Source organism: Pantherophis guttatus, chromosome 6 (genome assembly GCF_059756535.1).
Source record: "Pantherophis guttatus breed Tessera chromosome 6, ASM5975653v1, whole genome shotgun sequence".
Classification (NCBI taxonomy): Eukaryota; Metazoa; Chordata; class Lepidosauria; order Squamata; family Colubridae; genus Pantherophis; species Pantherophis guttatus.
In genome coordinates, this window is record NC_142068.1 from 31,435,457 (window position 1) to 31,463,003 (window position 27,547).

General features: G+C 39.1%; 1 protein-coding gene across 1 annotated transcript in view; it reads right to left on the reverse strand.

The window, feature by feature from the left end:
• Nucleotides 1-16,990: 16,990 nt before the first annotated feature.
• The window catches only part of GRK7 (G protein-coupled receptor kinase 7), a 30,901-nt gene continuing 20,344 nt past the window's right edge, over nt 16,991-27,547 (reverse strand). The window contains exons 3-4 of the mRNA XM_034439320.3: nt 26,673-26,944; nt 16,991-18,586 (exon numbers count right to left, since the gene is read on the reverse strand). Coding sequence (XP_034295211.1) covers nt 18,262-18,586; nt 26,673-26,944 — 597 coding nt within the window. The 3' untranslated portion in view covers nt 16,991-18,261. The remainder of the gene's footprint in view (nt 18,587-26,672; nt 26,945-27,547) is intronic.

Sequence of the window (27,547 nt, forward strand, 5' to 3'; positions counted from 1 at the left end):
CTTTTTTATTTGAGAAGTAACTCAAGTAAAAAAGGTCAGATAAAAATCTAATAAAAAAATCAAGGGTGTGTACATACTGAATATTCCTTCTTCCTCCTATTTTCCCCACAGCAGCAATCCTGTAAGGAGAGTTGGATTGAGAAAGGCTGGCCCAAGGTCACCCTGCTGGCTTTCATGCCTAAGGTGGGACTAGAACTCACAGCTTGCCACAACTCTTGCCTCAAAAAAACAAAAACAAAACCATTTGATGGGTTCCTCATTTTTACCTAATGGCTAATGTAGGTAATTGTGGTGTTTTATGATAATGTACTTTTTGGCTATGATCCTGCAATATAGAGTCATTAAAAATCAATGGTGAGAGTCTTACAGTGCTGTTCTGATAATAATGCAATATTCCCATCATACCATTCCACAATAGACTGAGCATGAAATACAAACATATCTCCCATTATTTTATTATAAATGGTTATTTAGAAATGAAAATAATGGAATCTAGATACTTTCCTAAATGAGCTGAAAATAGGAATTCTTTAAACATTTATTGCAAAAAAGTCACAATATATTTCCTCTTAAATAATACTTCCTTTCTAGTACTGGTCCAGTACTATTAGATTTTTTTCATTGTTCTTTGGAAAAAATAGGATAGCTGCTGTTTTTAAGCAAGCAGGAAAATCTTGAGACTAATAGATAATTTTAAAAACTATTTTTATAAACAATGACTGGATTTGCGATACCTTAAGAGACAATGAAATTTGAAGGTCTCCAATATATTTGCTTGATTTATAGCAACCTTTCTCAATCTGGTACTTTGGACTGTAATATAGCTAAGGCCTTACTTTCTTAGTAAACTAGAAAATAATAATTGTAATAACAACCACAATGTTTTCAAATGTCAAAGTGAGTCATATACCTTGTCTTGAAAACTATTACAACAGATCTATAAAGAGAGTACCAGAGCTCCTTATCGCTAAGCCATTTTAATGGCGTGGTGCCTCACCACAGAGGCAGTGGTGGGTTGCCCCCGGTTCGCACAGGTTCTATAGAACCGGTAGTAAAACCAGTGGGAGGCTTCTCCCACCGACCCTGACGTCATCAAAATGCTTCTGTGAATGTGCAGAAGCTTCTGCGCTTGCGCAGAACAGCGCGTGCACAGCCCCGTTGCGAACCAGTAGTAAAGGTAAGTAGAACCCACCCCTGCTCAGAGGCCTACACATCAGTGGTGGGTTGTCCCTGGTTTGGACCGGTTCACAAGAACCGGTAGTAAAACTGGTAGGAGGCCCTACCCACCACCCCGGATATCGTCATCGGCAATTTGCGCATGTACAGAGGCTTCTGCACATGCGCAGAAGCAAGGGGTGCGCACAATCCCATTGCGAACCGGTAGTAAAGGTAAATAGAACCCACCCCTGCTACACACGCATATTTTTTCTTGTTATCCATCAGCATGTTATGAGGTATGGAGAACAGCTGAGGGTAAGGCAATGTCAGGATGTAGTTTTGGCACTCATTATTTGGCCAGATGAAGACAATGGTACTGTTCAACTAACTTCAGGGTTGACAGATACCTTGCTTCCCATCTGCTCTTGTTCGGCTTTGCTGGAGAAAGAACATGAATTAAAAGAAAATGTAACAGGCCAGATGTTATTGCCCCAACAATATGGACAATTCAATTGAATGGATACACATGGATCTGCTTATCCCTATATTCCATTTATTTATTTTAGATTATATATTGAACAGATCAGCTTGTTGGATTAATTCATGCAACATAACTATCAAATGTATGTGGTCTTGTAAGGTTAGCTGAAGTTAAGCATTTATAATGAGTCAGCTACTTAAAGAGTAACTTCTTTAAAAAGGAAAAGCATTGTAGTAAAGGTACCGACACGTCTCGAAAAAATGTAAGATTTTTTGCAGAAAAGAAAGCAAGTCAGAGAAGTGTTAGAAATATTCCGATTCCAAATTTGGATGACCACTAAATGGCAGCAAAGTAATGCAGAAATTTGCTGACATCTAGCCCTTGTTTAGACTTTTGCAGGTCAGATCTTATACAGTAGCTGTAATTCAGGAGGGTCACAAAAAGAACAATGTTGTTCTTACTTTCTACGAAATGTAAATGAATGAATCATGGTATTTTAACACGAAATACATGGTGTGGAAACAATCTTAGAACAGAGAAACAACAGATATGAAAATTATTGTATTTTGGTAGCAATGTTCCAGTCAATTAGGTACCGTAAATATTTTTCTTCTGTGTTAATGTATCTGCCCTATCCTATTAGTCAATGGCCATTTAATATATATCTGTAGATACTTTTCTCTTATCTAGTTCTCTAGTTTCAAACTAATGTGAGCACAAACTTTCTGGAAAGCTATGAGGTCAGTTATTGAAATTTAGGCTTGTGAGCCTTTCTGGGGTTCACTAACTTATGAAAGTTATCACATAGAACAGTGTCCATATACTTTAGATTCCATTGCGTTATCTTGGTCAGGGGCCTTGCCCTGCTATCCTGCAGATGCTTTGAACCACAGTTCCTATAATGCCCTTCTAAGGATCATACTGGCTGGAGCTTATGAAGCCTACAATATCCAGCATTCCAGATGGAGGGCATCTAATGATTTTTCCTCTCACTACAGTGCTTGTTCATAAGAAATCAGCCTGAAAGAGCTGACCCAAGAGATTCAGATTTTTTCAGATCCTGCATTTTTGAGTTTTGCAACTCATTGCTTCTGGAGAGTAGATTGCTTGTTTTATTTGCTCCAAGCAAAGGGTCTCCATTTTGTATTATATTGTGGTCTAATCCTGTTTTAGGTGATGAATAAATAGCAGGTCAGCTTTCTTCCACAATGCCTTTCTGACTTGTTGGATGGAGCAGATGGTTGGAGTAGAGGGGGTGCTGCCACCCGGTGGTCAGTTAGGAGCCAATAAGACCTTTAGGATTCGGAGACAATAGATTCAAACCAAGGTGAAATATCCAAACAATTTTATTTAATTTTTTAACAAAATAAGATTTTTTAAATCCTATCTTTATTACTTTTATAAATAACTCAGGACAGCAAACATATGTAATATTTCTTCCTGCTACTATTTTCTCCTAAACAACAATTTTGTGAGGTGGGGTGGACTTAGAATGACTGATTCAAAGTCACCGACCTGGCTTTTGTAGCTAAGGTGGGACTGGAACTCATAATCTCCTAGTTTCTAGCCTAGTGCCTTAAACACTAGACCAAACTGGTTCTATTATCTATATACAGCTGAAACTCTTGTCATTACCAATAAGTGGGCATTATTGTCATTACCAATACTTTGCGAGATGGACGGCAAATAAATTTAACAAATATACAAATAAAACAGTGGATTATAGTGTAACAATTTTTGAACCAAGATGGGTTAAGCAACAACACATAATCAGTAAGGTAAAACTAATCCCCTTCCAGCCATGCTCTGCTCCTGTGACGTTAAGCAGTGGTCCCCAACCTTTCTGGCATTAGGGACCAGTTCTGAAAGAAAAAATGACTTCCACAGACCAGGGAGGGATGGTTTCGTTTGCAACCTAGATTCCGTGTATGTGCAGATGAAGTTTCACTCACTCATGTGCCACTTACATGGCTGGTTTCTAACAGTCCAGGACCGGCACAGGTCCACAGTCCAGGAGTTGTGCCCCTTCTCTGGCACACAAACGTACACATTATTTATATCCCATCTTTATTCGGAAACTCAAGGCACGTACATAGTGCTTCATCCTCCTATATTTCTTCACAACAATAGCTATAGCACTTAGACTGATATACTGCTTCACAATGCTTTTTACAGCCCTCTCTAAGCGGTTTGCAGAGTCAACATATTGCCCCCGACAATCTGGGTCCTCATTTTACCCATCTCGGAAGGATGGCAGGCTGAGTCAACCTTGAGCCGGTGAGAATTGAACTGCCGAACTGCAGCCAGCAGTCAGCAGAAGTAGCTTGCAGTACTGTATTCTAACCACTGCCCCATCATGGCTCAATCCTGTGAGGTAGGCTGAAAGTCATCACATGAGCTGCTGTGGCTGCAGATGGAGTAGAAACTCCATCTCTGGTATCCATCAAATAGATGAGCCATTACACCTTAGTCCTTGCCCGTCTTGTTTAACCTTTTAACTGCTTCCTGTTCTGAAACTGAGTGTAGATCAACTTCTCTTTTGGCAACTGGAGATCAGGTAGACCTGCCCTGCCCTAGCCCTCAGGAAGTCACTTTTTTTTAAAATTTGATTTATATGCCGCCCTTCTCTGGAGACTCAGGGCGGCTTACAATGTGTTAAGCAATAGCCTTCATACTTTTGTATATTTTTATACAATTTTTATTGCCCCCACAAACTGGGTCCTCATTTAACCTACCTTAGAAAGGATGGAAGGCTGAGTCAACCTTGAGCCTGGTAAGATTCGAACCTGCAGTAATTGCAGGCAGCTGTGTTAATAACAGGGTGCTTTAAACCACTGTACTACCAAGGCTCTACATGACCATATTTTAAAACTGTTTCTGACATCTTGCTACAACTCATTCGAAGAATTTGCTAACAATATGTTTATGGAAGACATCATTTCTAATAGGCTGCCACTGCTTTCTCTGCCCTCAGTAAGCATCTGATCTGGAAACTCATGCTGTCCTGCTTTTCTGAATTGGGACAAGTAGGATAAAAGGCTCAAAGGTGAGAGTGATTTACAATACTATAATGCAATCTGCAAAGCTTGCTAAGTAATTTCTTAGCATAGACATGTGAAGGGATTTACAATGCAAAGCTTGCTAAGTTGCACACGGTTTGCTTCCTTTGGATAAGTATGTCTTACATGAGCAAAGAAAAAAGTAGTTTACATCACTGTCTCCTTGTCAGTCTTGTACCACACCACTATAAATGGCATCAGGGTGGGAAGTATACAGTATGTAACATTGTGTTAGAGAGCAGCAAGTTAATGTGGGCTGAAGTAGTGCTACCTTTAGCATGCAAAACATTCCAGATTCTGAAAATGGTTTGAGTTACCTTTCCCAAAAATTCTCCAATAGAATGAGGAGAAAAGTGTTGACGGTCAAGTTTGCTATCCAGATTTGATAGGACTGACCCTGATTTCAATCTTTTCTATTTTTGAGAATGAAATAAGGCAATGTCATTAAATTTGCTCATTATTATTTTTTCTTCCTCTTCTTTCTTGCAACATATAGGAAGAGCAAAAGTTAACAATAGGTTTTTTTTTGGCTTCAGATGAAGAAAACTTACTGTTAGAATAATTCCTTTTTTTCTGACTGTGTGTTTCTTCCGAATCTTTTAACACATTAATTAACCCTTAATTTTGTTTATTTATTTATTTTTCACATTTCTGAACCACCCATTTCCCTCAAAGAGGCACTCTGGATAATGTGCAATAAATGTCAAAATATTAACATGTTAGAATTAGGATGTTAGAATTAACATTTTTAAAGGAAACAAGAATAGTAAAGCCCTGTTAAAAATTAATTAACAGAAGCAAAGGGAAGGCTTTCATGGTAACAACAAGCCCCATAGCTCCATGCTCCATGCACATGAGACTGCACAACCATAGTTAAATCCTTTTTGGAAAGCCAGGAGAGTGGGAGCTTGCCTCATTTCTGGTGAAGGGGGAAATATTCCATAAAGCAGGGGCAATGGCAGAGAAGGCTCTCTTCCTAACCCAGTCAGTCAGAATTCACCTGACAGGCTCTGCAACATACCTTCCCTGTCTGACTGGGTGGGATGGGCCTATGCAATAGGATGAACCCAATTCTGTAGATAGCCTGGCCCCATGTCATGTAGGGCTTTATAGGTCACAACCAACACCTTGAATTGGACCCAGAAGCACACTGGTACTCAATGCAGTTCACGGAGCAGTGGTGTTACATGTGCCTTTCTTTGGCCACTCATATAGCTCATGGTACACCTGAAGCTTCCAGATACTCCACATAGCGCATGTTGCAATAGCCCAAACAGGAGATGACAGGGCTTGAGTGACTGGAGAGACGCCCTATCCAGGAAAGGGTTTAACTGGTGCACAACATGCAATTGAGCAAAGGCTCTCCTTGCACAGTTGCCATCTGCTCCTTAAACAGAAGTTATGAATCCAAGAGGACTTCCAGCTTACACAGGATATCTGGTGTAATGCAGATATGTGAATGTAATCCATTCAAAGCTGATAAACTCCTAGATACAGAGGTCTCACCCACAGCTCCTTATCAGGGTTCAGCTGAAATATTTTGTTCCCCAGTCAGCCCTCCACAGCCTCCAGGCACCACGAAAGAACCTCCACAGCATCACCCACTTCACAGAGATATATAACTGTGCCTCATCCGCATAACGGTGATAACTCATCCTGTGGTGATCAATGAACTCACCCGGTGGTTTCATGTAGATGTTAAACAGGAGCAGAAAAGCACCGAGCCCTGTGGCACCCTCACAAAGCAGGAACTGTGAGCTGTACATTTCGTTCCCTAATTTATCAGGTTACCCCAGCCTCCTTCAGTTTGTAGTTTCCAGATCCATTAGCCAGAATAGGTGGGGGAATCTTTCTGTTGTTTGATTTGTATCCTGTCCTTTCTTTTATGAAAATTCTGAAAGTGATTGTCCCAAAATCTTGAGAGCCTCAGGTTGACTTGAGCAATACATAACATGGACTTATAAAGAAAGAAAAATTCCTTGGAACATCCCTGTGTAAATGGTTGGGTAAATATATACATATATATATCCTCTTTTATGCCTGATAGTATGTTGAAAGGAAAAAAGAGGCAAAATAACAAGTATCTCCTTTTGCCCTTCAATACTAGCTTGATGTTAGAAAATAGGGGCATGGGGAAATGTTTGTTTGGGTAAGTATTCCATCCATGGTCCAATGTACGACATAGTTAACTTTCTGAACTACTGGATTCTTCTACATAATTAGCCTCCACTGGTTATCTTGCCAGACATCAAATGAACGTGAACTGACTTTATATTTAAATGGCATGAGACTGACTTGTATACATTCAGCTATGTGTAGAATGCTTCTTACAACTGGAGATCTTTGGTTGTCTCCTCCTACTTGTTTTAGTTTATTATCTACAATTCTATGGATGCATATAAATAAACAGTATTGATTACTGTTCAGTGCTTAGAAAAGCATTTAATGTTATTTCTTCTCCTAGCTTACATGGGCTTGTAATGCAAGTGTTATTAACTTTTTTATGCAATAAACATTGGGAATTTTTGAGCACACTCACAAAATGGCTGCCAGTTACAAAACATCAATTTTCCAGAAGGTAAACTTATAAAGTTGCAGCCAGTCATCATATTCTAATTTCCAAAGATGAGCCATAGTATGCCTTGCTTACCTTTATCTCTTTTTTTAGTCTAGTGTAAACTCGCAGGATTATTTTTTTCTGCCATATATATGTATGCATTCGAACTAGACTGTGAGGTTTCTCTGTGTCATATATGTATATGTAAGTGGGTATATGCATAATGGTTATCTTTTGAGAGCTGAATGCAACATTTTAATGTATGCTGATTAGCATATATTTAAAGTGATAAAGTTTTTATTCTCTTCTCTTCTCTTCTCTTCTCTTCTCTTCTCTTCTCTTCTCTTCTCTTCTCTTCTCTTCTCTTCTCTATATTAAAATGAGCCTAGAACTGTGAATAAAAATGAAGATGCTGGTGGAGTCTGACACTGAATTCCAACATTGAAACTATCATTTAACCGCCAAAAGAAGTAGTGTTAATTTTTAAAATGTCAGATCAGAAAGAGAGGCTGAGAGACACCATCTGAGGAATATTTGTGCCCATGGCATTAAATTGGAGTCTCATAATTAATATGATGGTGGTCAGTGGTGGGTTTCACTTACCTTTGCTACTGGTTCGCTTGCACAGAGCGTATTTGATGATGTCCGGGCAGGTGGGCGGGGCCTCCCGCTGCTGCTGCTACCGGTTCGCCCGAATCAGGGCGAACCAATAGCAACCCACCACTGACGGTGGTGTTTCATAAAAGAAGGCTCCAGGTCAGTGGTGGGTTGCCCCCGGTTCGCACCGGTTCTTTAGAACCAGTAGTAAAACCGGTGGGAGGCTCCGCCTACCAACCCCAACATCATCAAAACGCTTCTGCACTTGTGCAGAAGAGCGTGGGCACGTGCAAGCAAAGCGAGAGCGCGCGTGCAGCCCCACTGCGAACCGGTAGTAAAGGTAAGTAGAACCCACCCCTGCTACAGGTGGAATAAAATATGGAACTGGCCATTTTAAATATAACTCCAAGTTAATTATACGTAACAAGAGATAAGGAACTGGGGTTGTAATAACTTGTGAAGGACTACAACTGATACATTTTGACTTCCTTCACTCATTCTTTCTATTCCTCAATGGTGATGAATTTCCCCTTCCTCTAAACATAGAGCAAAAAGCTTCATACTAGAAGTATGCTTGGCTGGCAGTAAAACGTCAGGCATTGAAAAGTTTGGAAGTAGGAGGTAGAAGCAGTTTTTTAGAATTCTTCCTTACACTTACCAGATCCCATCAAACAAATTTTAGAGACCTATATCTACTTGGAAGATTTTAAGTTTGTTTTTCTTCGCCAGTAGGGTGGCATTCTTTTCTATTCTGCCAGTCTTTTTACTAGATTTCTTTATTTTGACTTTTCATTATTTCATGTTTTCAGCACTTCGTGTTTTCAGATTCTCATAATTTGCTCTGCCATTTTCCCCACCAGTTACAGCAGGCCAGTATTCTAATCATGCAAGAAATCCCCGCAGTTAAAAGAACATTCTGTGAAACACATCTATTGCTCATTAGCTGAACACCTACCTCTATAAATAAAACTAATGTTTTAAAAAAGCAGAATTAAGAGCCCAGTGCTGTTTGAGAGAAAATCCAAGATTGCTTAATGCTATTGCTTAAGCTGGTTTTGCTAGACCTCACCCATACATAGTGTGTGTCAGTACAAGAACTGGCAAGCAAAAACGCAGTCAATGCAGTAGATTTCTCTATTTGTATGGAATAAAAGTTAGATGATATATCTAGCACATCTTTCTAGCATGTTTTTACAAAACTCCACTGAGAAAATATAATTCAATCATCCATTTCAATCACTGCTGTTTTTAAACATTTAGCCTACAATTGTTAACTGGCTTAACAAGTTATAACAAAGGACCAGAGTCATCACAGGAGTATTGCAAAAACATTACTTTGATCAGTAATGTTAATCCAACCCAGAGGGCAGGAAAAATGTGCCTTCTGTGTATCCCAATCATCTTCTGAAACTGATTTAAAATGAATGTGTCAATTTTAATTTTTAATTTGGTAAATATTGATAAATGTAACCCATAAAACAAAGTTCTTTTGGGGTCTTTGAAAATTATTAAAAGAGGGAATGGGTCCTAACTCCTGAGAGAGAAAAAGGTTTAAGAAGCACTGCTTTAAGGTATTGCTTTCATTGTAAGATTTTTATTGCAGTGCTTGGGTAATCAGAATCAGTAAACATCCTGTACAGCTTACTGAGCAGACACAGAAAATCAATTCCCTAATTACAGTGTTTTTTACACTGAGCAATCCTTCCTGTTCTCTAAACAAGAAAGGAAAAAAGAAAAAACAAAACAAAACTCTAGCCCTTATAATTTTTATGTCCTATTGGCCATAGCAGAGGTGGGTTTCAGCAGGTTCTGACCAGTTCTGGAGAACTGGTAGCGGAAATTTTGAGTACTTCAGAGAACCGATAGTAACAATTCTGACTGGCCCCGCTCCCATTTATTCTCTGCTCCCAAGTCCCAGCTGATCGGGAGGAAATGGGGATTTTGCAGTAACATTCCCTTGGAGTGGGATGGGAATGGAGATTTTACAGCGCTATCCTGGCTGTTCTCAGACCGACTTTAGACCTTTTTACCAGGGTCGGTTATTTACTGCGGAGGGAGGAAGGGAAGAATGCAGTCTAACTGGTTGCTGACTTCTGAAGACCCCTGAAGACTGGGGCTTAAAGGGGATTAGAAGACCCTATGAAGACTGGGGGTTTGGCAAAGTTGGGCGACTGGCCTGCCTCCCCCTGGCCTGTATCCATTTTCCCCTCCCCGCCGCGGCCTGGTTATGGGCGTGGGCGGGGCTGTGGCCATTTGATCTGGACCTTATCTGCACCGGCACTGGACTGCATTGAACTTATTGGACCCCTGACCTGACCTGACTATAATTGACCCCCGGTTTCTGGCTATATCATCAGTCCCAGTCACATTTACAATGCCTTGCTGTGAGGAGAGGCTTAAGCCTGGGTACGGTCACTGAGGGAGTCACCTTGCTGTTATTGCCACTGAATTAGACCTGTCGATACCAGCCACCGTGAGAGGATGGCTTGGTCATTGTTTTTCAGGACATTGGCTTGAGACTCCTCTCCACTGCCGTGAGAGGACAGTGGAGCCCCGGTTCTGATCCATGCCAAAATGGTGAACTGTCTCTCCTGGACCTTTAAATGTACCATCATTGAATCCTTAGCCTGACTCTATTTCCCCAGGCGAACTTGCAGGAATGTATTCACCGGCTGAGCTCTTTGCCTTGCGAGACTCCCCCCTCTCGCAAGCCTGGCCTTCCATGTTATCGAAGGCCTACCTCGATGAAGGGCTTTGGAACCCAGAGAGGTGGCATGTCACGAAGAGGGGGTTGAGGGATTTTTTATATAAAGTTTTAGCAAATGTCTTAAGGGGTTCCGGGGGAGGGGAGGGTTGGATCAGAAGTAAGGCCATGGGTATGGGGGATAACCCACTAAGGGGAGGGCCAGGTAAGGCTGTGGAGCATGGCATGGGGGGTGGGGGGCCCGGGGTCAAGAGGGGGGATAAAGTTCATCCAGATAAGGTTTTTACCCTCAGTACTGTGGGTGGGAGGGGTAGATATGGCGGGAGCAGGGGGCCATATCATGTTAGGGGAGCGATCGCCCGCTGTCTTCGAGCGGTGGCGCACTCTGGCCCCCAAAGCTCCACTCGTTTTCCAGGTGGCGCAGATCCTCAGGGCCCTGGCCTCCATCTGATGTTATGCAATGCCAGGTCTGTAGTAAATAAAGCCCCCCTCATTTGTGATCTTGTTCAGGAGGGGGGAGCGGACCTGGCAGGTATTACGGAAACCTGGTTGGGCCAAGAGGGGGGGTCCCTCTTGTTGAAATGTGCCCACCAGGTTTCCGCGCATTCCATCAGCCGAGGTTGCAGGGTAGGGGCTGGGGGGTAGCGGTTATTATTAACGAAGGTCTGAGACCGAGGGAGGCCACTGTTCCTCAGACGGCCGGCTGTGAATCCCTCCTTGTGAAATGGGGCCACGGGGTTCAGATGGGTTTGCTGATCACGTACCTGGCTCGCTGCCATGTGGCAGCAGCCCTGCCCAAGCTACTCAGCATCATCGCCACGGTGGCGGTTGAGACCCCTAGGTTTATGGTCATGGGGGATTTCAACTTCACCAACTTCATCCGTTGATGAGGCATCTGAAGTGGCTCGGGAGTTCATGGCTTCCATGAGAGCCATGGACCTGACCCAGTTAATTCATGGCCCTACCCACATGGGGGGAAACACGCTGGATCTGGTTTTTGTCTCTGGACAGTGGTTGAGTGATCTCGAGATAGGGGATATAGTCACTGAGCCCTTGTCATGGTCTGATCACTCTCTCCTTCGTCTCGACCTTCGAACCGCTACACCCCGCCACAGGGAGGCGGAGCCGGTAAGATGGTTCTGCCCCAGGCGCCTGATGGAACCTGATAGGTTCCAGATGGAGCTTGGGCCATTCCCTGAGGCTCTGGCACACGCCTCGACTGGAGACCTAGTGGCCGCCTGGGATAGGGCGGCCTCTGGAGCTCTGGATCGGGTTGTGCCTTTGCGGCCTCTGACCCGGCGCCGATCTCATTTAGCTCCTTGGTTCACTGAGGAGCTGAGGGAGTTGAAGCGCTGGAAAAGACGCCTAGAGAGTAGTTGGAGGGCCAGTCTTTCTGAATCTGACCGGACACTGGTAAGAGCTCATATTAGGAATTACCTAGTGGCAATAAAAGCAGCGATATGTAGCTATTTTGCTGCTCTTATTGCGTCATCAGATAATTGCCCGGCCGCCCTGTTTAGGGTGACCCACTCCCTGTTCCACCAGGAAGCGCGGGAGGACCCCTTGGAGGGTAGAGCCGAGGATTTTGTTCAATATCTGTATGACAAAATCGCTCAGATTTGGGAAGATCTGGACTCCGACTGGATAGTCTCAGGGGGAGGGACTGGGGCAGGTCTTGAGAATGTTATCTGGGATGAGTTTGATCCTGTGACCCCTGAGGACGTGGACAGGATTCTGGGTAGACTGAACATGACCACTTGTTTATTGGACCCGTGTCCCTCCTGCTTAGTGCTGGCTTCTCGGGAGGTGACACGAGGCTGGTTCCAGGGGATTATAAATGCTTTGCTGGGTGAGGGTGTCTTTCCTGCCGCCTTGAAAGAGGCGGTGGTGAGGCCTCTCCTCAAGAAGCCTTCCCTGGACCCGGCAATGTTGGTAAATTATCGTCCGGTCTCCAACCTTCGTTTTGTGGCAAAGGTTGTTGAGAGTGTGGTTGCGCAACAGCTCCCCCAGCACCTGGATGAAACGACGTATCTGGATCCGTTCCAGTCGGGCTTCAGGCCCGGGTACAGCATGGAAACGGCATTGGTCGCGTTGGTTGATGATCTCTGGAGGGTTCGGGACAGGGGGTGCTCCTCTGTCCTGGTCCTGTTAGATCTCTCAGTGGCTTTTGATACCATCGACCATGGTATCATGCTGCACTGGTTGGAAGAGTTAGGGGTGGGAGGCACTGTGTTGCGGTGGTTCTCCTCCTTTCTCTCTGACCGGTCGCAGTCTGTGTTGACAGGGGGACAGAGGTCGACCCCAAGGCCCCTCATATGTGGGGTGCCGCAAGGGTCGGTCCTCTCGCCTCTCCTGTTCAACATTTATGTGAAGCCGCTGGGCGAGATCATCCGTGGTTTCGGGGTGGAGTACCATCAGTACGCTGATGACACCCAGCTGAACATCTCCACCCCGGATCACCCGAACGATGCCCTTGAAGTGATGTCCCGGTGCCTGGAGGCCGTACGGATCTGGATGGGGAGGAACAGGCTCAGGCTCAACCCATCCAAGACCGAGTGGCTGTGGTTTCCGACGTCCCGATATAGTCAGTTGACGCCATCACTGACTATTGGGGGCGAATCATTGGCCCCCACGGAGAGGGCTCGCAACTTGGCCGTCCTCCTGGATTCACGGCTGTCTTTAGAAGAGCACTTGACGGCCGTGACCGGGAGGATTTTTTATCAGGTCTGCCTGATTCGCCAGTTGCGTCCCTTTCTGGATTGGGACTCGTTACGCACGGTCACTCATGCCCTCGTCACCTCCCGCCTGGACTATTGTAATGCTCTCTACATGGGGCTCCCCTTGAGGAGCACCCGGAGGCTCCAGCTGGCGCAGAGTGCGGCCGCGCGGGTGGTAATGGGAGCGACATGGCGCTCCCATGTAACACCTCTCCTGCGCGAGCTGCACTGGCTCCCGGTGGTCTTCCGGGTGCGCTTCAAGGTTTTGGTTACCACCTTTAAAGCGCTCCATGGCTTAGGGCCTGGTTATTTGCGGGACCGCCTACTACCACCAATAGCCTCCCACCGGCCAGTACGCTCTCATAGAGAGGGACTCCTCCGGGTGCCGTCAGCCAAACAGTGTCAACTGGCGGCCCCTAGGGGGAGAGCCTTCTCTGTGGGGGCACCTACCATCTGGAATGAGCTCCCCCCGGAGATACGGAGGATCCCGGATCTGCGCTCCTTCCGCCGTGCTCTGAAGACCTTTTTATTCCATCAAGCGGGTTTGGCCTGATCTCTTCCCTTTTTAAATATGTAAATTTTAATCTGTTTTTAAATTATTGGGGTATTTTAATTTGTCTGGGCCAAATAATTTAATTTGATTTTATCGGGTTTTTAAATTTTGTGTATTTATGTATTTTATTGTTGGCTGTTCACCGCCCTGAGTCCTTCGGGAGTAGGGCGGTATACAAATCAAATAAACTAAACTAAACTAAACTAAACAGTATCTTTCCCCTGCCACACCCACCAAGCCAGGCCAATCAAGCCATGCCACGCCGACCAAGCCATGCCCACAGAACTGGTAATAAAAATGTTTGAAACCCACCACTAGGCCATAGGATACCAAATTGAAAACAGAACTATATACATGAAGTCACAATATCCTGCTGGGACTTCTGAAAAAAAAGAATGGAATTGCAAATCTACATCTACTGTAATTTTGAAGCAGGAAAGAGTTCTACCTTAATTCTTTAAGGTAAAACTTTAAGATGTATGGACTTTAACCCAGCATGGCTAGATGGGGAATTCAGGAAATTGAAATCTATATGTGTTAAAGTTGCCAAGGCTAAAAAACACTGTCTTAATCCCTGAATTGCCTAAAGGGATTTTGACAATCCGTTCTTACTTTTGGCATTGATTTCACAAATATAAGGTATTTTGTTTTTTTAAAAAATACCAACTCTCTGTAATAAAATGTTATTTGTCACAGAACCTGCGTTCAGAACCAGTTCAAGTAGCAAAACATTGGATGTGTGAACTTGTTTTTTTCAAGATACAGCAACATAAAAGCATGTTCAGCTGGGATTTCATCATCTCAGATAGTCCCAGCAACGAGCTATTTCATGTGTTCATTAAATTTGATGCAACAAGGAAATAAGGCTTTCAGCCTTGCCCTCTTCTATGCAAATTGCCTAATAATTTTACTTCTCCCAAATGAGGTTGCAACGTCATCTAATTACAGATTTCTTGTAGCAACAATTAAAATGTGGTGTGTACTGCCAGCTTTCCTAGCACAATGAAACACATATTGTTTTCGTGGTGATAGTGCAGGGTCAAAAATATGCTGAGAAAAAAAACATCCAGTCTTGATCCCAAAGCAGAGGTCAGCAGAATAATATCTGCCAACTCTTCTATTAATATATTTTAAGAAGAGTTCTAGCATTATTTCTTGATCATATACTAGACCTGTAAGAGATTGAGGAAAATGGAAAATCTACCATATTTACTTTTGTTTTTTATCCAAGAGGCTGAAACATACACCTTATTCAGTGGTGGGATTCAAGTAATTTAACAACTGGTTCTCTGCCCTAATGATTTCTTCCAAAAACCAGTTTGCCAAACTGCTCAGGAAGTTAACAACCAGTTCTCCCGAAGTGGTGCGAACTGGCTGAATCCCACCACTAACCTTATTACATAACACAAATGCATTATACAATATGATAGACATACTATGTTCAAGGCACATCACTGAAATGAATCAGGAAGAGCTAACCTGAGGTCTAGTAGCACTTTGGGAAAGACAAGAGTTGAGTGTCCTATACACCTTTAATTTAATCAAAAGTTAGATGTGTGAGGAATGCTCTCCCATTTCTACTTCTGAAGTAAAAATCATGAACTATTCTGTTTAGATGTTGGAACGGAGATGTCACTTGGGTTTTTGGCCAATCCTAACTGTCTTGAGCCAACCCTAAAATTATCCTGTAGGAAAAGCAGATGATGACAATGATAATGACTAAATACAGCTCAGTGATAAGCCAACTGTTCTGCATTTTGAATGTTCCAGTATAATAATCTTCAGTTAAAAGAATTATAGGACATAATAAGAAATCTAGAAAACTTAATAGCTGAGGAAATCAGGTCATTTAGATTGTCATTGATTAATATAAATGCTAAAGAATGCTCAGTAGATGAATAAAATGCTGCCTGTCATTATTTTGTTCTGATGTAGTCAGACCAGACTAGGAAAGAGGCAATTGCATGCAAGAAGTTCAGAGTTAGAGCACCAAATATTTAGTTAATATTAGAGGCATCATGTACCTTTGGTTGACCCAATGATTTTTTAGAACTACTAAAAATGTAATGGGACAATGTTTATTTAGATCCTCTTTGAATCCTACGTCCCATAACATATATTTTAAAAATGAGTAGCAGCCATGTAGAGTTTTAATTAAGTCAAGTATTTAATATACATACTTTAGTCATTTTTTACCTATTTAAAACATAATGTTTTAGGAAAAGCAGTGATGTAAGGCATTCAGAGCTCATGATAATTTCCTTCTAATTCCTCCTTCCTCTCCCCTGCCTCTTTGTTGTACTTTCCTGAACTACACCAGTGGATTTATCTTTTTATCCGAACACCCTATTCTTTAACTAATTGCACTATAAGACTTTGTTAGATACTGTAGTGTCCTTGGTGCTGTCTGAGCTTTGTCATTTTCTTATAGACATTTTATTACCAAACTAGGTAATATCACCAGTTCAATTCTAGATACTATACATGGTTGATGGTTAAGTGAGCTGATGATGGGAGAGTGGCTCAAATTCAAAAAGAAAAGATAATAATATATATTTCCTGAACAATCCAATTCTTGTCAAAAATATTCTGACTTGAATGTGTGTGGGCACAATAGGAAAAAAGAGAAAGGGACAGAGATTTTAGATATTTTTACTGTGGGTTATTTGTATAGTATTTTAACATATCAGTATATCAAAAATTAGATTGACCTGAGTCACTGTTTGCTGTATTTGGGTCTCACACTGTAACCTCCCTGGTGTTTTAGATTCCCTCCCAGCCTTTACGTCGCCATTTAGGAATTATGATGGCATTATTTGCCCTGTTAAGTAAAAAAAAACAAAAAAAACCCTTTGCTTTTGCCTGAAGAAGGTCATTATGAAAGATGGAAGACAAGAAATAGTAAAACTAACCAGAGATTGAAGATGTTGGACCCACATGTTGTGTAGCTTATGCAGAAGTCATGTATATTTATGCAAATTAATGTGTATCTTTTGGAACTTGAGATGTAGCCCTAATGCATTCTTAACTGAAAAATTAACTAAATTCAGCTGCATAAATTAATTGATGAACACAATATTATAAACTGGAATAAGTATATATTTTACTTAATTGTTGTATTGAATCAGAAATATTTCAGTAAGTTTGTGTTGCCAAAACAGAGTGGCAAAATGCATGTAAATAAGTTTGGAGACAAGTTGGAAAGTACTCTGAAACGTCACCATGGATATATTTTATTGTTTCATATTCATGAGAGTTATAGCTCTGCAGATTCTCCAGTCATCAATTCCCCCAAGATATTTAACTGTTTTCATTTATTTTTATTTTTTTGCAGACAGGCCCTATTTTTTTAAAAAACTAAGAGATTGGGGAGGGTGAATTGAGCGAACTTTTCCTTGTATAAATAATTTCTAGTGCAAACATGGAAATTGACTCTCAGGCAAGCTATTTGTGTAAGTGATAGCTTACACTCAATGAAGAATTCCTACATTTTTAGTGCACATTCTTTGGTCTGAACAAGCTAATTTCACAATGTCAAAAGTGGATTTTGGATATGAGACATTCACAAAGCATTCTATAAGAACCAGATGATTATATTTATGCTATACATATATAACTATTATTTTGCAAAGTTTTAATGCACTTGTAAACATTGTTAACAAATTGAATTAAATTCACTGCTCACTGAATAAACATTTCTATTCCGTTTGTATTTGTCTACTTAAACATCAGTTACAAACTGGTGCGGTCAATTTGTTTAATTTAAACTATGGTTTTCATCGATGTGAAAAGATCCTATCAAGAAATCTGATAGGAAACTGAAATCAGTATTTAAAAATATCCTTGATAAATTAATGCTTAATCTACAATGCAGATAAACTAGTTCTTCCAGATGAGAATTTTATTGTATAATTGCCATCTTATTCACAACTTTGTATATGAGATCCAGATATTTTCCTCTTTTATTTGTAAACTTCCCACTTTTCTCCACCAGTGTTTATTTTCACCTGAAGGAAAAGAAATTGAAGAATTGCATGCTTCTTTTGTAAATAGTTCTGTGTTAAATAAGTGTTCAGAGTTCTCTACATCACTGAAATCAATTTGAATTTTATTCTTTTTTGTAAGAATAGGGTCCATTTTGTAAAGAAGGTAGGTGTGTTACTATGGAATTATAATAAAAGAGTGGCAGTCCCAAATGGAGTGCTCTGTCCTAATAGCTATGAATGTTTGTCCAGAAACCATCACAAGTTCTTAAATTATTTCACTATTATAAAAGAATCTTGAAGTTTTGTCATAAAATTTCCAGCACGGAAAAGGACAGATTAATCAGCTTGCCTTTATGATGTCAGTGACAGCTCGTTAAACTTCTCTGAGCCTTTGAAATCTTGGAAGATTCAATTATGCATTCCCACCTTTTATGTTATTAATTTAAGATTTATAGGAGTAAACAAATTCCAGATTTGGAGTCAACTTCAGATATTCTGTTGGGATTATTCAGGTCTTCAAAGAGTCCTGTTTCAATAACTTCTTCTTGCCAGGGTATTGGGATAGCACCAGTAGAAAATCTCTTAAAGAATTCAATGTCATTGTCATCAAACTCAATTCCTCGAGCTTCAGAAAAATCAGCAATGTCTGCAACATCTTTGGCATAGACGACTGATGGATCTGGCACAAAGGGAGGATCAATAAGACCTGCCTCCAGCCTGTGAAAATTTATTGACTTGAAGTATTCATGTTTCCTGGGATCATCATCATTACTCCTGTAACAAAACAAGAAAAAAGAGTTTCAAATAAGAGGAAACTAGTCCTATAAAGCAGATTTATATTCAAGCATGTACTAATCATACCAGTGGGTTTATCAGTGGGATCGGAAAGAAATAATCAATGATTTGTCAATTAATTAAGTTTGAGGCCTTCTGTTACTTTCCAAATTAGAAGCTTTAATAGCTCTCTGGGCAACAATACTTAATAAATACATTTTTGTACATACATACATACATACATACATACATACATACATACATATAAATATAAATATAAATATAAATATAAATATAAATATAAATATAAATATAAATATAAAATATACATACATACATACATACATACATACATACATACATACATACATACATACATATATATATATATATATATATATATATATATATATATATATATATATATATATATAAAACAAACTACTCTAAAAATACAAGTTCCAGGTATATTTGTAAACAAAGAAGCAGACATTCTGCGAGCTCTGGAACTAAAATAATTAAAATTTTATTCTACTAAACTTTCATCAGCCATCTGCTGACATCATCAGAGTATTAAACTACCATTACAGAGATCTCTGCCTTTATATGCCATTAATCAATTTGGCCATATATATAAAACATTCTGATAGATCTCCTTTAGCTGAAAATGTCTAGCGTTCATTAGTTAGCCTTCTTTCCCTCTGAATAACTTGAGTAGCATTAAAGAAAAAATATAATAGCCTTCTCTCAACTGGTGATTTGTGGACTATAATCTTTTTTAACAATTTATTTATATATTTTCACATTACATACATATGTGCTTAGTGAACAGTGTATTGTCTGGATCAATTTATTTATATACAATAATACTTTTCCCACTCCTAATTTCTATCTCTACCTCTACAGGCCAACCATTTATAAAACAAGTCCCATATATCTTTTTTTTCTCTTATTTTTAATGTCAGTCTGTCCATTTCTGCACAATTTTTAAAAATATTATTACATCATCCTCTGTAGGCCTTTCCTCATTTTTCCAGTACTGTGCAAATACAATTCTTGCTGCTGTCAAGACATGTAATATTAAATATAAGTTCCCTTTATCATACTTTTCAGGTATTATGCCTAACAAAAATATTTCTGATTTATAATCTTGTGGACTATAATTTTTATCTTCCTCAACCACTGGGGTATTAGTGGGTATAATCTCAAAAGAATTAAACTATATATATAAAAATAAAGCAATGTATAGGTAAGAAGGTTAAATTTGGCATCATTGTTGACCTGTTGAAGAAACTTTGAGCTGCACTAGTTATCAATCAGTTTCTTGGTGCAATTCAAGGTGCTAGTAATAAAGCCCTACATGGGATGGGGGCCAATTATTTGTCCCTGTGGTTTTTGCACAGCTGATAACCAAAAGGGTTGGTATGCATCAGGTCATTTTGTATGTCGTTTTGTCATCCTATTTTATCTTTGCTTCTATTGTGTAGCTCCAATTCTGATAGGGTTCTCCAAGGCTTTCGACTGGGGTGTTAGAGCCTCTTCTGAGTTTTATTACTGGTAAGATTCAGTCCTCTTGTTTTTTATCTGCTTTTAACTTACTTCTTTTGTTTTAAAATTTTTCTTGTTACATTGTGAGAGACTGAGATTCGTTTGGGGTTGGACAGCACTTATATTAAATAAATTCAATTAATTTAAAACAAGCTCATTTGTTCACCTAGGATGGTGAGAATGTATCCTGAACGCTATTCAAAAATGTGCATTTCATTACTTGTGGAGAAAAATGTGTTTTAAAACAGGCAGTAAACCATGCCACTGAGTAGTATTAAAAGATATGATTTTCTGTGAACGTAATCCTGTAAAATAAAATAAAATGTGTAAATTTCTATGCATTCCTTCTTTTTGTAATGCTGATGTGATTAAAAACATAATCGCTAAAATTAGATTCAGTGCCCAGCTATAAAATCTTGGCTTCCTATTTCATAACCCACAGGTACTCTAGTTCAGACAGCCAAGGCTATTGATATTTTTTGTGAGTTGTGTGCCAGCAGGCTATGTTAGGGAATAATTCTTAAAGGAAACTCAAAGGCCATCACTTTCTCCCTTTCTAGAAACTGACATTTGAGCACCACCACTAGGCCTTTGCACGCATGTACAAGAGTCACCTAACAACACGATGAAGGAGAGTATAGCTAGATAATGTTTATCTGTTAACATTTGTTAGAGTTCTGATAGACCTCTACCAGAAACAGATTTAAACAGTCTGAGAAGTCTAATTCCGAATTCACTCATGCCTACTAAGCTACAATTTATTTAATCTCAGTTTGCTAAATAAACCATAATTGGCTTGATCACCTACTGAACTAGCCGATAAATAAGCTTCAATGTTTAATTCATTTGCTAGATTAATAATCAGATTTATTTTATACTTTTATTTAATAAAAATGCATATTGGTAAATATTTTGAAAAGAAATCCTCAAGCACTTTTTACCATTTCACTAGCACTGTAACTATCTTTTCATATTACTTCTAATTATCATGACCAACTATGAGAAAACGATTGAAACTATATTTTCTAGAACACCAGCTTCTAGAAAATTACACTTTCTTTAAAAAAAAATCTCAGGTGCATTCACATCAGGCCAAGAAAACGACATGGATCTGTTCATAAAAACATCAAACTCTGGATGAACTTAATCCAGTTATTTAACTTTATCATGAATACATTGTATGTTTTCTAAAAAAAAAAAAAAAAAGAGTGGTTAGAAAATGAATGTATTAAAGTCTGTTCAGCTGTTCTTTGGCTAAAATAAAATATATATTTTATTACAGTTCTGCAAAATAAAAAAAACATTATTTACAAGGAAAAAGATAGGGGAAGGAAAAGTGCAAAGGAACAAAGAAAAATGAAAAGAAATAAAGAATAACTTCCAACTTTCTTCAATACAGATGCAAAAAGTTTACTTAACAATCATTTCTGGAGATGTTTGGGAGATAAGTGTTGTGGGTCGGCAAGCACTGGATCTCTCTAATATGTCAATTAGATATATAGTTGGGAGAACTATGTATATGGAAGTTGATCTGCAGATAAACTAAGTCATAGTATGTATAATTATGTTTGTCTTTTTTAGCCCACTTAGCAATATTAATAGTCCAATATTTCCCAATATTAGCAAAAATATTTAGGGAATATCTTCTGCAAGAGATTCACACAATCTTTTTCAAATGCTACATCTCTGCATCTTCTTGGAACATAGCCTACTCAATGCCTGCCCCCCCCCCCAAATAATACTTTTCTTTGGACAGTATAATGGGCCTAATATAATCTGTTTCTCAGAAACTAACAAATACTTACTGATTGCATTTAGCCTTCCAGATATTGTCTAAATAATCTGCTGGAAACCATTGTTTAATTGGTCTCATTTGTTGTTTTAGCTGTCACACTGTGTTTGTAAATTAATTTTGAAAAGTGGAATCCAATTCTTCATGGATTAATTTGTTAATATTAGATTCCAGCTCCTATATATATGGTTTTCTTCATACACATGAGAAAAGGAAATAAAATATTTTTCTGCTTCTTTCTGGTTAGTGATCTGTTTCTTTTTGTATGGCCCTGGTGGAAAATCTAGTTCTACAAAACTTACATAATTGGACCTTTAAGAGATGAAATAGTTCACCTCTTATGACCCTTGGATTGTTGATGTTTGCTGTTAATCAGAACCTTTTTAGAGGGTCAAGTGTGCAAATTAAAGCTGCCTATAAGAAGCTTTAACTTATGCAATGCATACTTAAAACAGATAACCCAAGGGCTGAATGACCTTACCAGAATCTTAAGTTAATCTTTATAAAGTTGTTCTTGAACAATATCTCTAGTTAGCGACCATAGACAGGTTTTCTGCTGTCTCCAATATGCAATGAATGTGCTCCCCACCCCCAATCACAGGATCTTACATATAGGGGCAGTAAAAAGCAAATGACAGACAAGCATGCCATTGATGAAGTTCAATAGATGCTATATAACACTTGTGGCTATCAGACTGTTTTTGGACAAAATGAAAAAAAAGTGTATACTCTATTTACTTCGGGTGTTAACTCATTAACACCCAAGCAGATCTCCTGTAAGCAGGATTTAAGGTTCCCATAAAATTTTCTGTTTGGGACCAACATTTTGTAAGAATAAGACAGAGCACGTTCTCATGGAATTCAAGCCAGAAGATGCCAAGCCTTTTCTTTCTTTCTGTTATCTTCTGCATACCTCAAGAAATGTCTGGCATTGCTTGTTGATTTTTAATTGAGAAGTCTGTTTATTTTTTAATTAATGCGTTCAATCATAGTTTCACTGTATTTATTTTAATATTTTACCCATAAACATAATATTTTCATCTGTATTTTGCTTGTTAACCGTGCTGAGTGTGATTTTTGGCAAGGAAGAAGAATATAAATTTAACAGATAAATAAATAGCCCAGTTCAAATTATTAATTATGGTAATTAAGAGATCTGTGCTTTTCAGTTAGTATTTTCAATCAGCATTTTAATTCTGGCGTTTCCTTGTGTTTCATTATAGCTTGCATCAATTGCTCCAAACATTGGCTTTGAAAGTCAGTTTAGGAGCTAAACAAAACCTCCTTGCCATGACATGGAAAGATCACAACTGGTAAAGAATGCTAAAGCAGCACATTTGGCAGTATCAACAGCAGCATGAAAAACATCTGCACAAATAATTATTGCAAGTCAATTCCCCGATCCTTTAGAAGTTAATACAACATTAAATGAACTGGAGCAAAAGGTAAAGAATCTAAAACATGCAGGCATTAAAATGTATCTCTGTCCTTTTATTGAGTAATTGGGAATATTTTCCCATATAGGGTGGCATTAAAAACAGGTATTAAAAATGTATTCTTTTTTTCTTTAGATTGATACTTCCTTGTGTTTTAAAGTTCCTTCATCAGAGATGGTGTTTGGCTGCCTTATTCATAACAATGTCCCATGTTTTCCTTGTACAATTTTTAAAAAGTTAATATATTAGCTATATCTTTTTCCAACTTTTAATTTTATTTATTTCTAGGACTTTTACATTGCTTTTTATTCAGGACTTTTACGATTTGATTATAGTTTACAGTGGTTTCAAACATAATTTATTGTATATGGATTTCTTATTTCATTTTAAATTTTTATTTTCTAGTTTACATTTTAGGGGGCTTTTAAAATTAAATTAAAATTAACTTTTACCGTACCTGATATTGACCAGTGAGCTGGGAGAGGTATCCTACACAATGTAGAAGGCATAGATTTATGAAATGCTGGTATACCGAATATTAATTTTTTAGACACAATAATGTAACCATAAATATATTATTATATCTCTGACTGAATAAACTTTTTATTTATATGAAAAATGTTGCCCTTCAAGCAGAATATATTTATTTAAATATTTATAAGCCATTTTATTTGGCATTTGAAGCAGTCTACCATCACTCTTAAAAACTTCTCTACTGTTCTATGAAAATCCTCTTTGGATTGTCTGGATTTTTGCATAGTTTTAAAACCACTGTTATCAGAGCTTGATAGAAGTCCAATGAAATACCTGAGTGAACATCTGACACCAAATATTGATACTTATTTCATTTATTTCATAACCAAAGCACCCAACATGCAATATGCATGTTTGAAAAGTATAATTGTCCCCCTTCTCACAATTCTTATCCATTATTGTTAAATTGGCATCACAAAAAAACCCAAAGCTCTTTTTAGTTTAACATTGCTTTGTAGTAGGGCAGGCCTGCAGAATGAAAATGAGAATCAAAATCGTGATTTATCTCCTGCTTTGAAGTAGTAGCTTAGTACTGCTGCCACCACCAGCCTTCAGGGCAAGCCTCATCTGTTCTGCTATAAATATATTTATTTATTTAAAAGATACATAAGGTTGCCCATTTTGTGGCACACAACTCTTGTGTGGCTAGCAACTATGATAAAAACATAAACAATGCAAACAACACAAAAAAAGAAGGGGGAAAAAAAGCCAGAAGATGAAATTCCCTCAGATAAAGAGCCTTCTTCCCAAATTTTATAGGAGGAGGTTTCAAACTATTATTAAACATCACAATAAATTCTAAAGAAAATAAATATTCTTAGTAACACAGCCTGAAATATGTCTGAAAACTAAAACACCCAATTTCGTAACTTGTTCAGTGAGGTAAAGGACACGGAACTTCATACAATGCAGAAAACAGAAAGTAAAATCTAATTCCTAGTTATACTATAATTTCTACGGAACAAATACTCCTCTGTCTCAGTGTTCCTGGATTTCTTCAGCTTCTTTGATGGAAACTAGCCCTTTTCCAAATCTTATCTATATCCCACAGAGAGAGGGTTGGAGTCTCTGACTATTTATACATAGCCAAGACTCATGTCTCAGTTGTGAGGAAATGAACTGTGAATCTGCAGTTTGGCATGCAGGCTATAATCTCTACAGATTTATACCTAGTAACCATGTTTAGCACAGCTACTGTTTTCATTTATAAAAAGAATACTTGAATCGAGCCACCTTTCTTTCCTAAGAATTCTTCTTCCAATCCTAATGTTCTGCTCAACTTTAACCAAAGTTTAAATTGCATATGATGACAGAATCCTTTGTGACTAGTGCACAAAGATCAAGATCTTGCCTTCCCTGACTGTGTGATTTTAATAGCAGACTTTGGTACTGTGAAATTACTTAACATTATATATCCAAAAGCAATGTACTTCTTTTTCAATATTTTTATTTTTCCCCAAGCCAAATTGCTTTAGAATGTCATACCTGAGATTATGGTTCTTCAAATCATTTTCACCATAATATGGCATTTGTTTATTCATTGTATTTACCTACTGTCCTTTCATTTGGGAACTCAGGACAGGCAGGCACTTGTGGGAGATATTTTATCATATTTTATCACAAGAACCCCTGTGAGAAATGGAACTAGGACTGAAAAATTGACCCCAAATTATTCAATAAACTCTGTGGTTCAATGGGGGAACTGAAACTCGGGTCTCTCCAGGTCCATATTCAACAAGAACCAAGCAACACTATTTTCTCAAATCCTCCTATGTGTTCTCTAGCAGCTCTTCCCCAAAATTCAGTAAAATGCTATTCGCCAATACATGATGAGGCACACACACACACACACAAAAAGCAGAATGGCATAAAATGTGCTGCTGCCACTGTGGATCCCTATCCTGTAACACAGCAGGCCCCAACCTTTTGGGCACCAGGGACTGGTTCCATGAAGAGAGTTTTTTCCCTGGATGGAGGAGGCATGGTGCTGCCTTCATCCCATGGATGGGGCTTTGCTTGTTTGTGCGGCCCAGTTGCTGGCATGCTGCTGACCAGTGCTGGTCCACAGACCGGGGATTGGGGACCCCTATTGTAACAGGAATGACACAACCAAATGGTGCTGCTCTTTATTGTGCATGGGTCATGTTAAGGAAATGAACTAATAGATTCCTCTTGCTTCCCTCCCTTCTCAAGAAGCATTTGCTAGTCGGAAAATATCCATCAATTATTCTCCTTAACTAGGCCTGGGGCAGGCAGGTTTTAACAGTTGGCTTAGAGGTGCAGATTCAGTCAATGGTCAAGACTTACTTCAGGTTTTGCAGAAATTTCTGCTAATCCATAGGCTGTCAGGAACTTGAACAAAATTTAAGATATGGAAAGACCAATATGAGAAGAGACACTTTTAGGAGTAATAGAAAGTAGTGGCATTTATGATTTTGAAATAAATATCAAAACCTGGAATGAATCTGGAAGCCAAGAATCAACCAGCTCACTGGGGTAAAGTGAACAAAATTGTCTATAGCAGGTAAAATCCTGACTACAAAATTCTGCATAATGGAAGCTGTCCAGGAACCTTCAAGGGCAGCTGTGGACAATGCCTTGCAGTAATCCAACCAGGGAGAAGGGGATTACTGTGATTAGATTATCTTTGCACCCAGACAGATCTTCGCTCTGTAGCTTTAGCAGTCTTAGAAAATTCTACAGTATTGACATTTGAACTTCAGTTCCTTAAAAAATTATGGCAGTACCATTCAATCAAAAGAGGGGAAAATGATACCTGCTTCCTAAACGATTTTCAGGATTCTTTACCAAGAAGAGTTTGCAGATTTCTTTTGTTGGTTCATCAAAATTAGCATGCTGAAACTGCACTTCGTCATTTATGGTTCTTTTTTTAACTTCATCTTTTTCAACCTTTTCTTTGTAATCCTTGAATGGTGTTCGACCAGCAATCATTTCATAAATACTGCACCCCATAGAAAACCAATCTACAGGATAACTGTAACTTTCGTCCTTTAAGATTTCAGGAGCCATGTATCCATTAGTTCCAGCCTGTGAAAAGATAAAATAGTTTTAATGAAGAGTAATCCTAATTAGTGATGCCTTTGAATGAGAAGCAATAAATTTCATTTCATTTTCATTTCATTTTATTAGATTTCTATACCGCCCTATTCCCGAAGGACTCAGGGCGGTGCACAGCCAAACAATAAAAACACATACAATACAAAATTTAAAAAATAGAATAAAATCAAATTAAATAATTTTGGCCCCGACAAATTTAAAACCCCAAACTTTTAAAACCAATTTAAAATTGAATATATAAAATACTAAAAGATATTTAAAATTTTAAAAATCTTTTATAAAAGAGGGGGACAATTAGGCCAGGCCGGCCTGGTGAAATAGTAAGGTCTTTAAGGCGCGGCGGAAGGTGCGCAGATCCGGGATCCTCCGTATCTCTGGGGGAAGCTCGTTCCAGATAGTAGGTGCCCCCACAGAGAAGGCTCTCCCCCTGGGGGCCGCCAGTCGGCATTGTTTGGCTGATGGCACCCGGAGGAGCCCCTCTCTATGGGAGCGTATCGGCCGGTGGGAGGCTATTGGTGGTAGAATACACAAAATTCTTTGGATGACTCCCACAAAGCTCCATGTTAGTTGTGA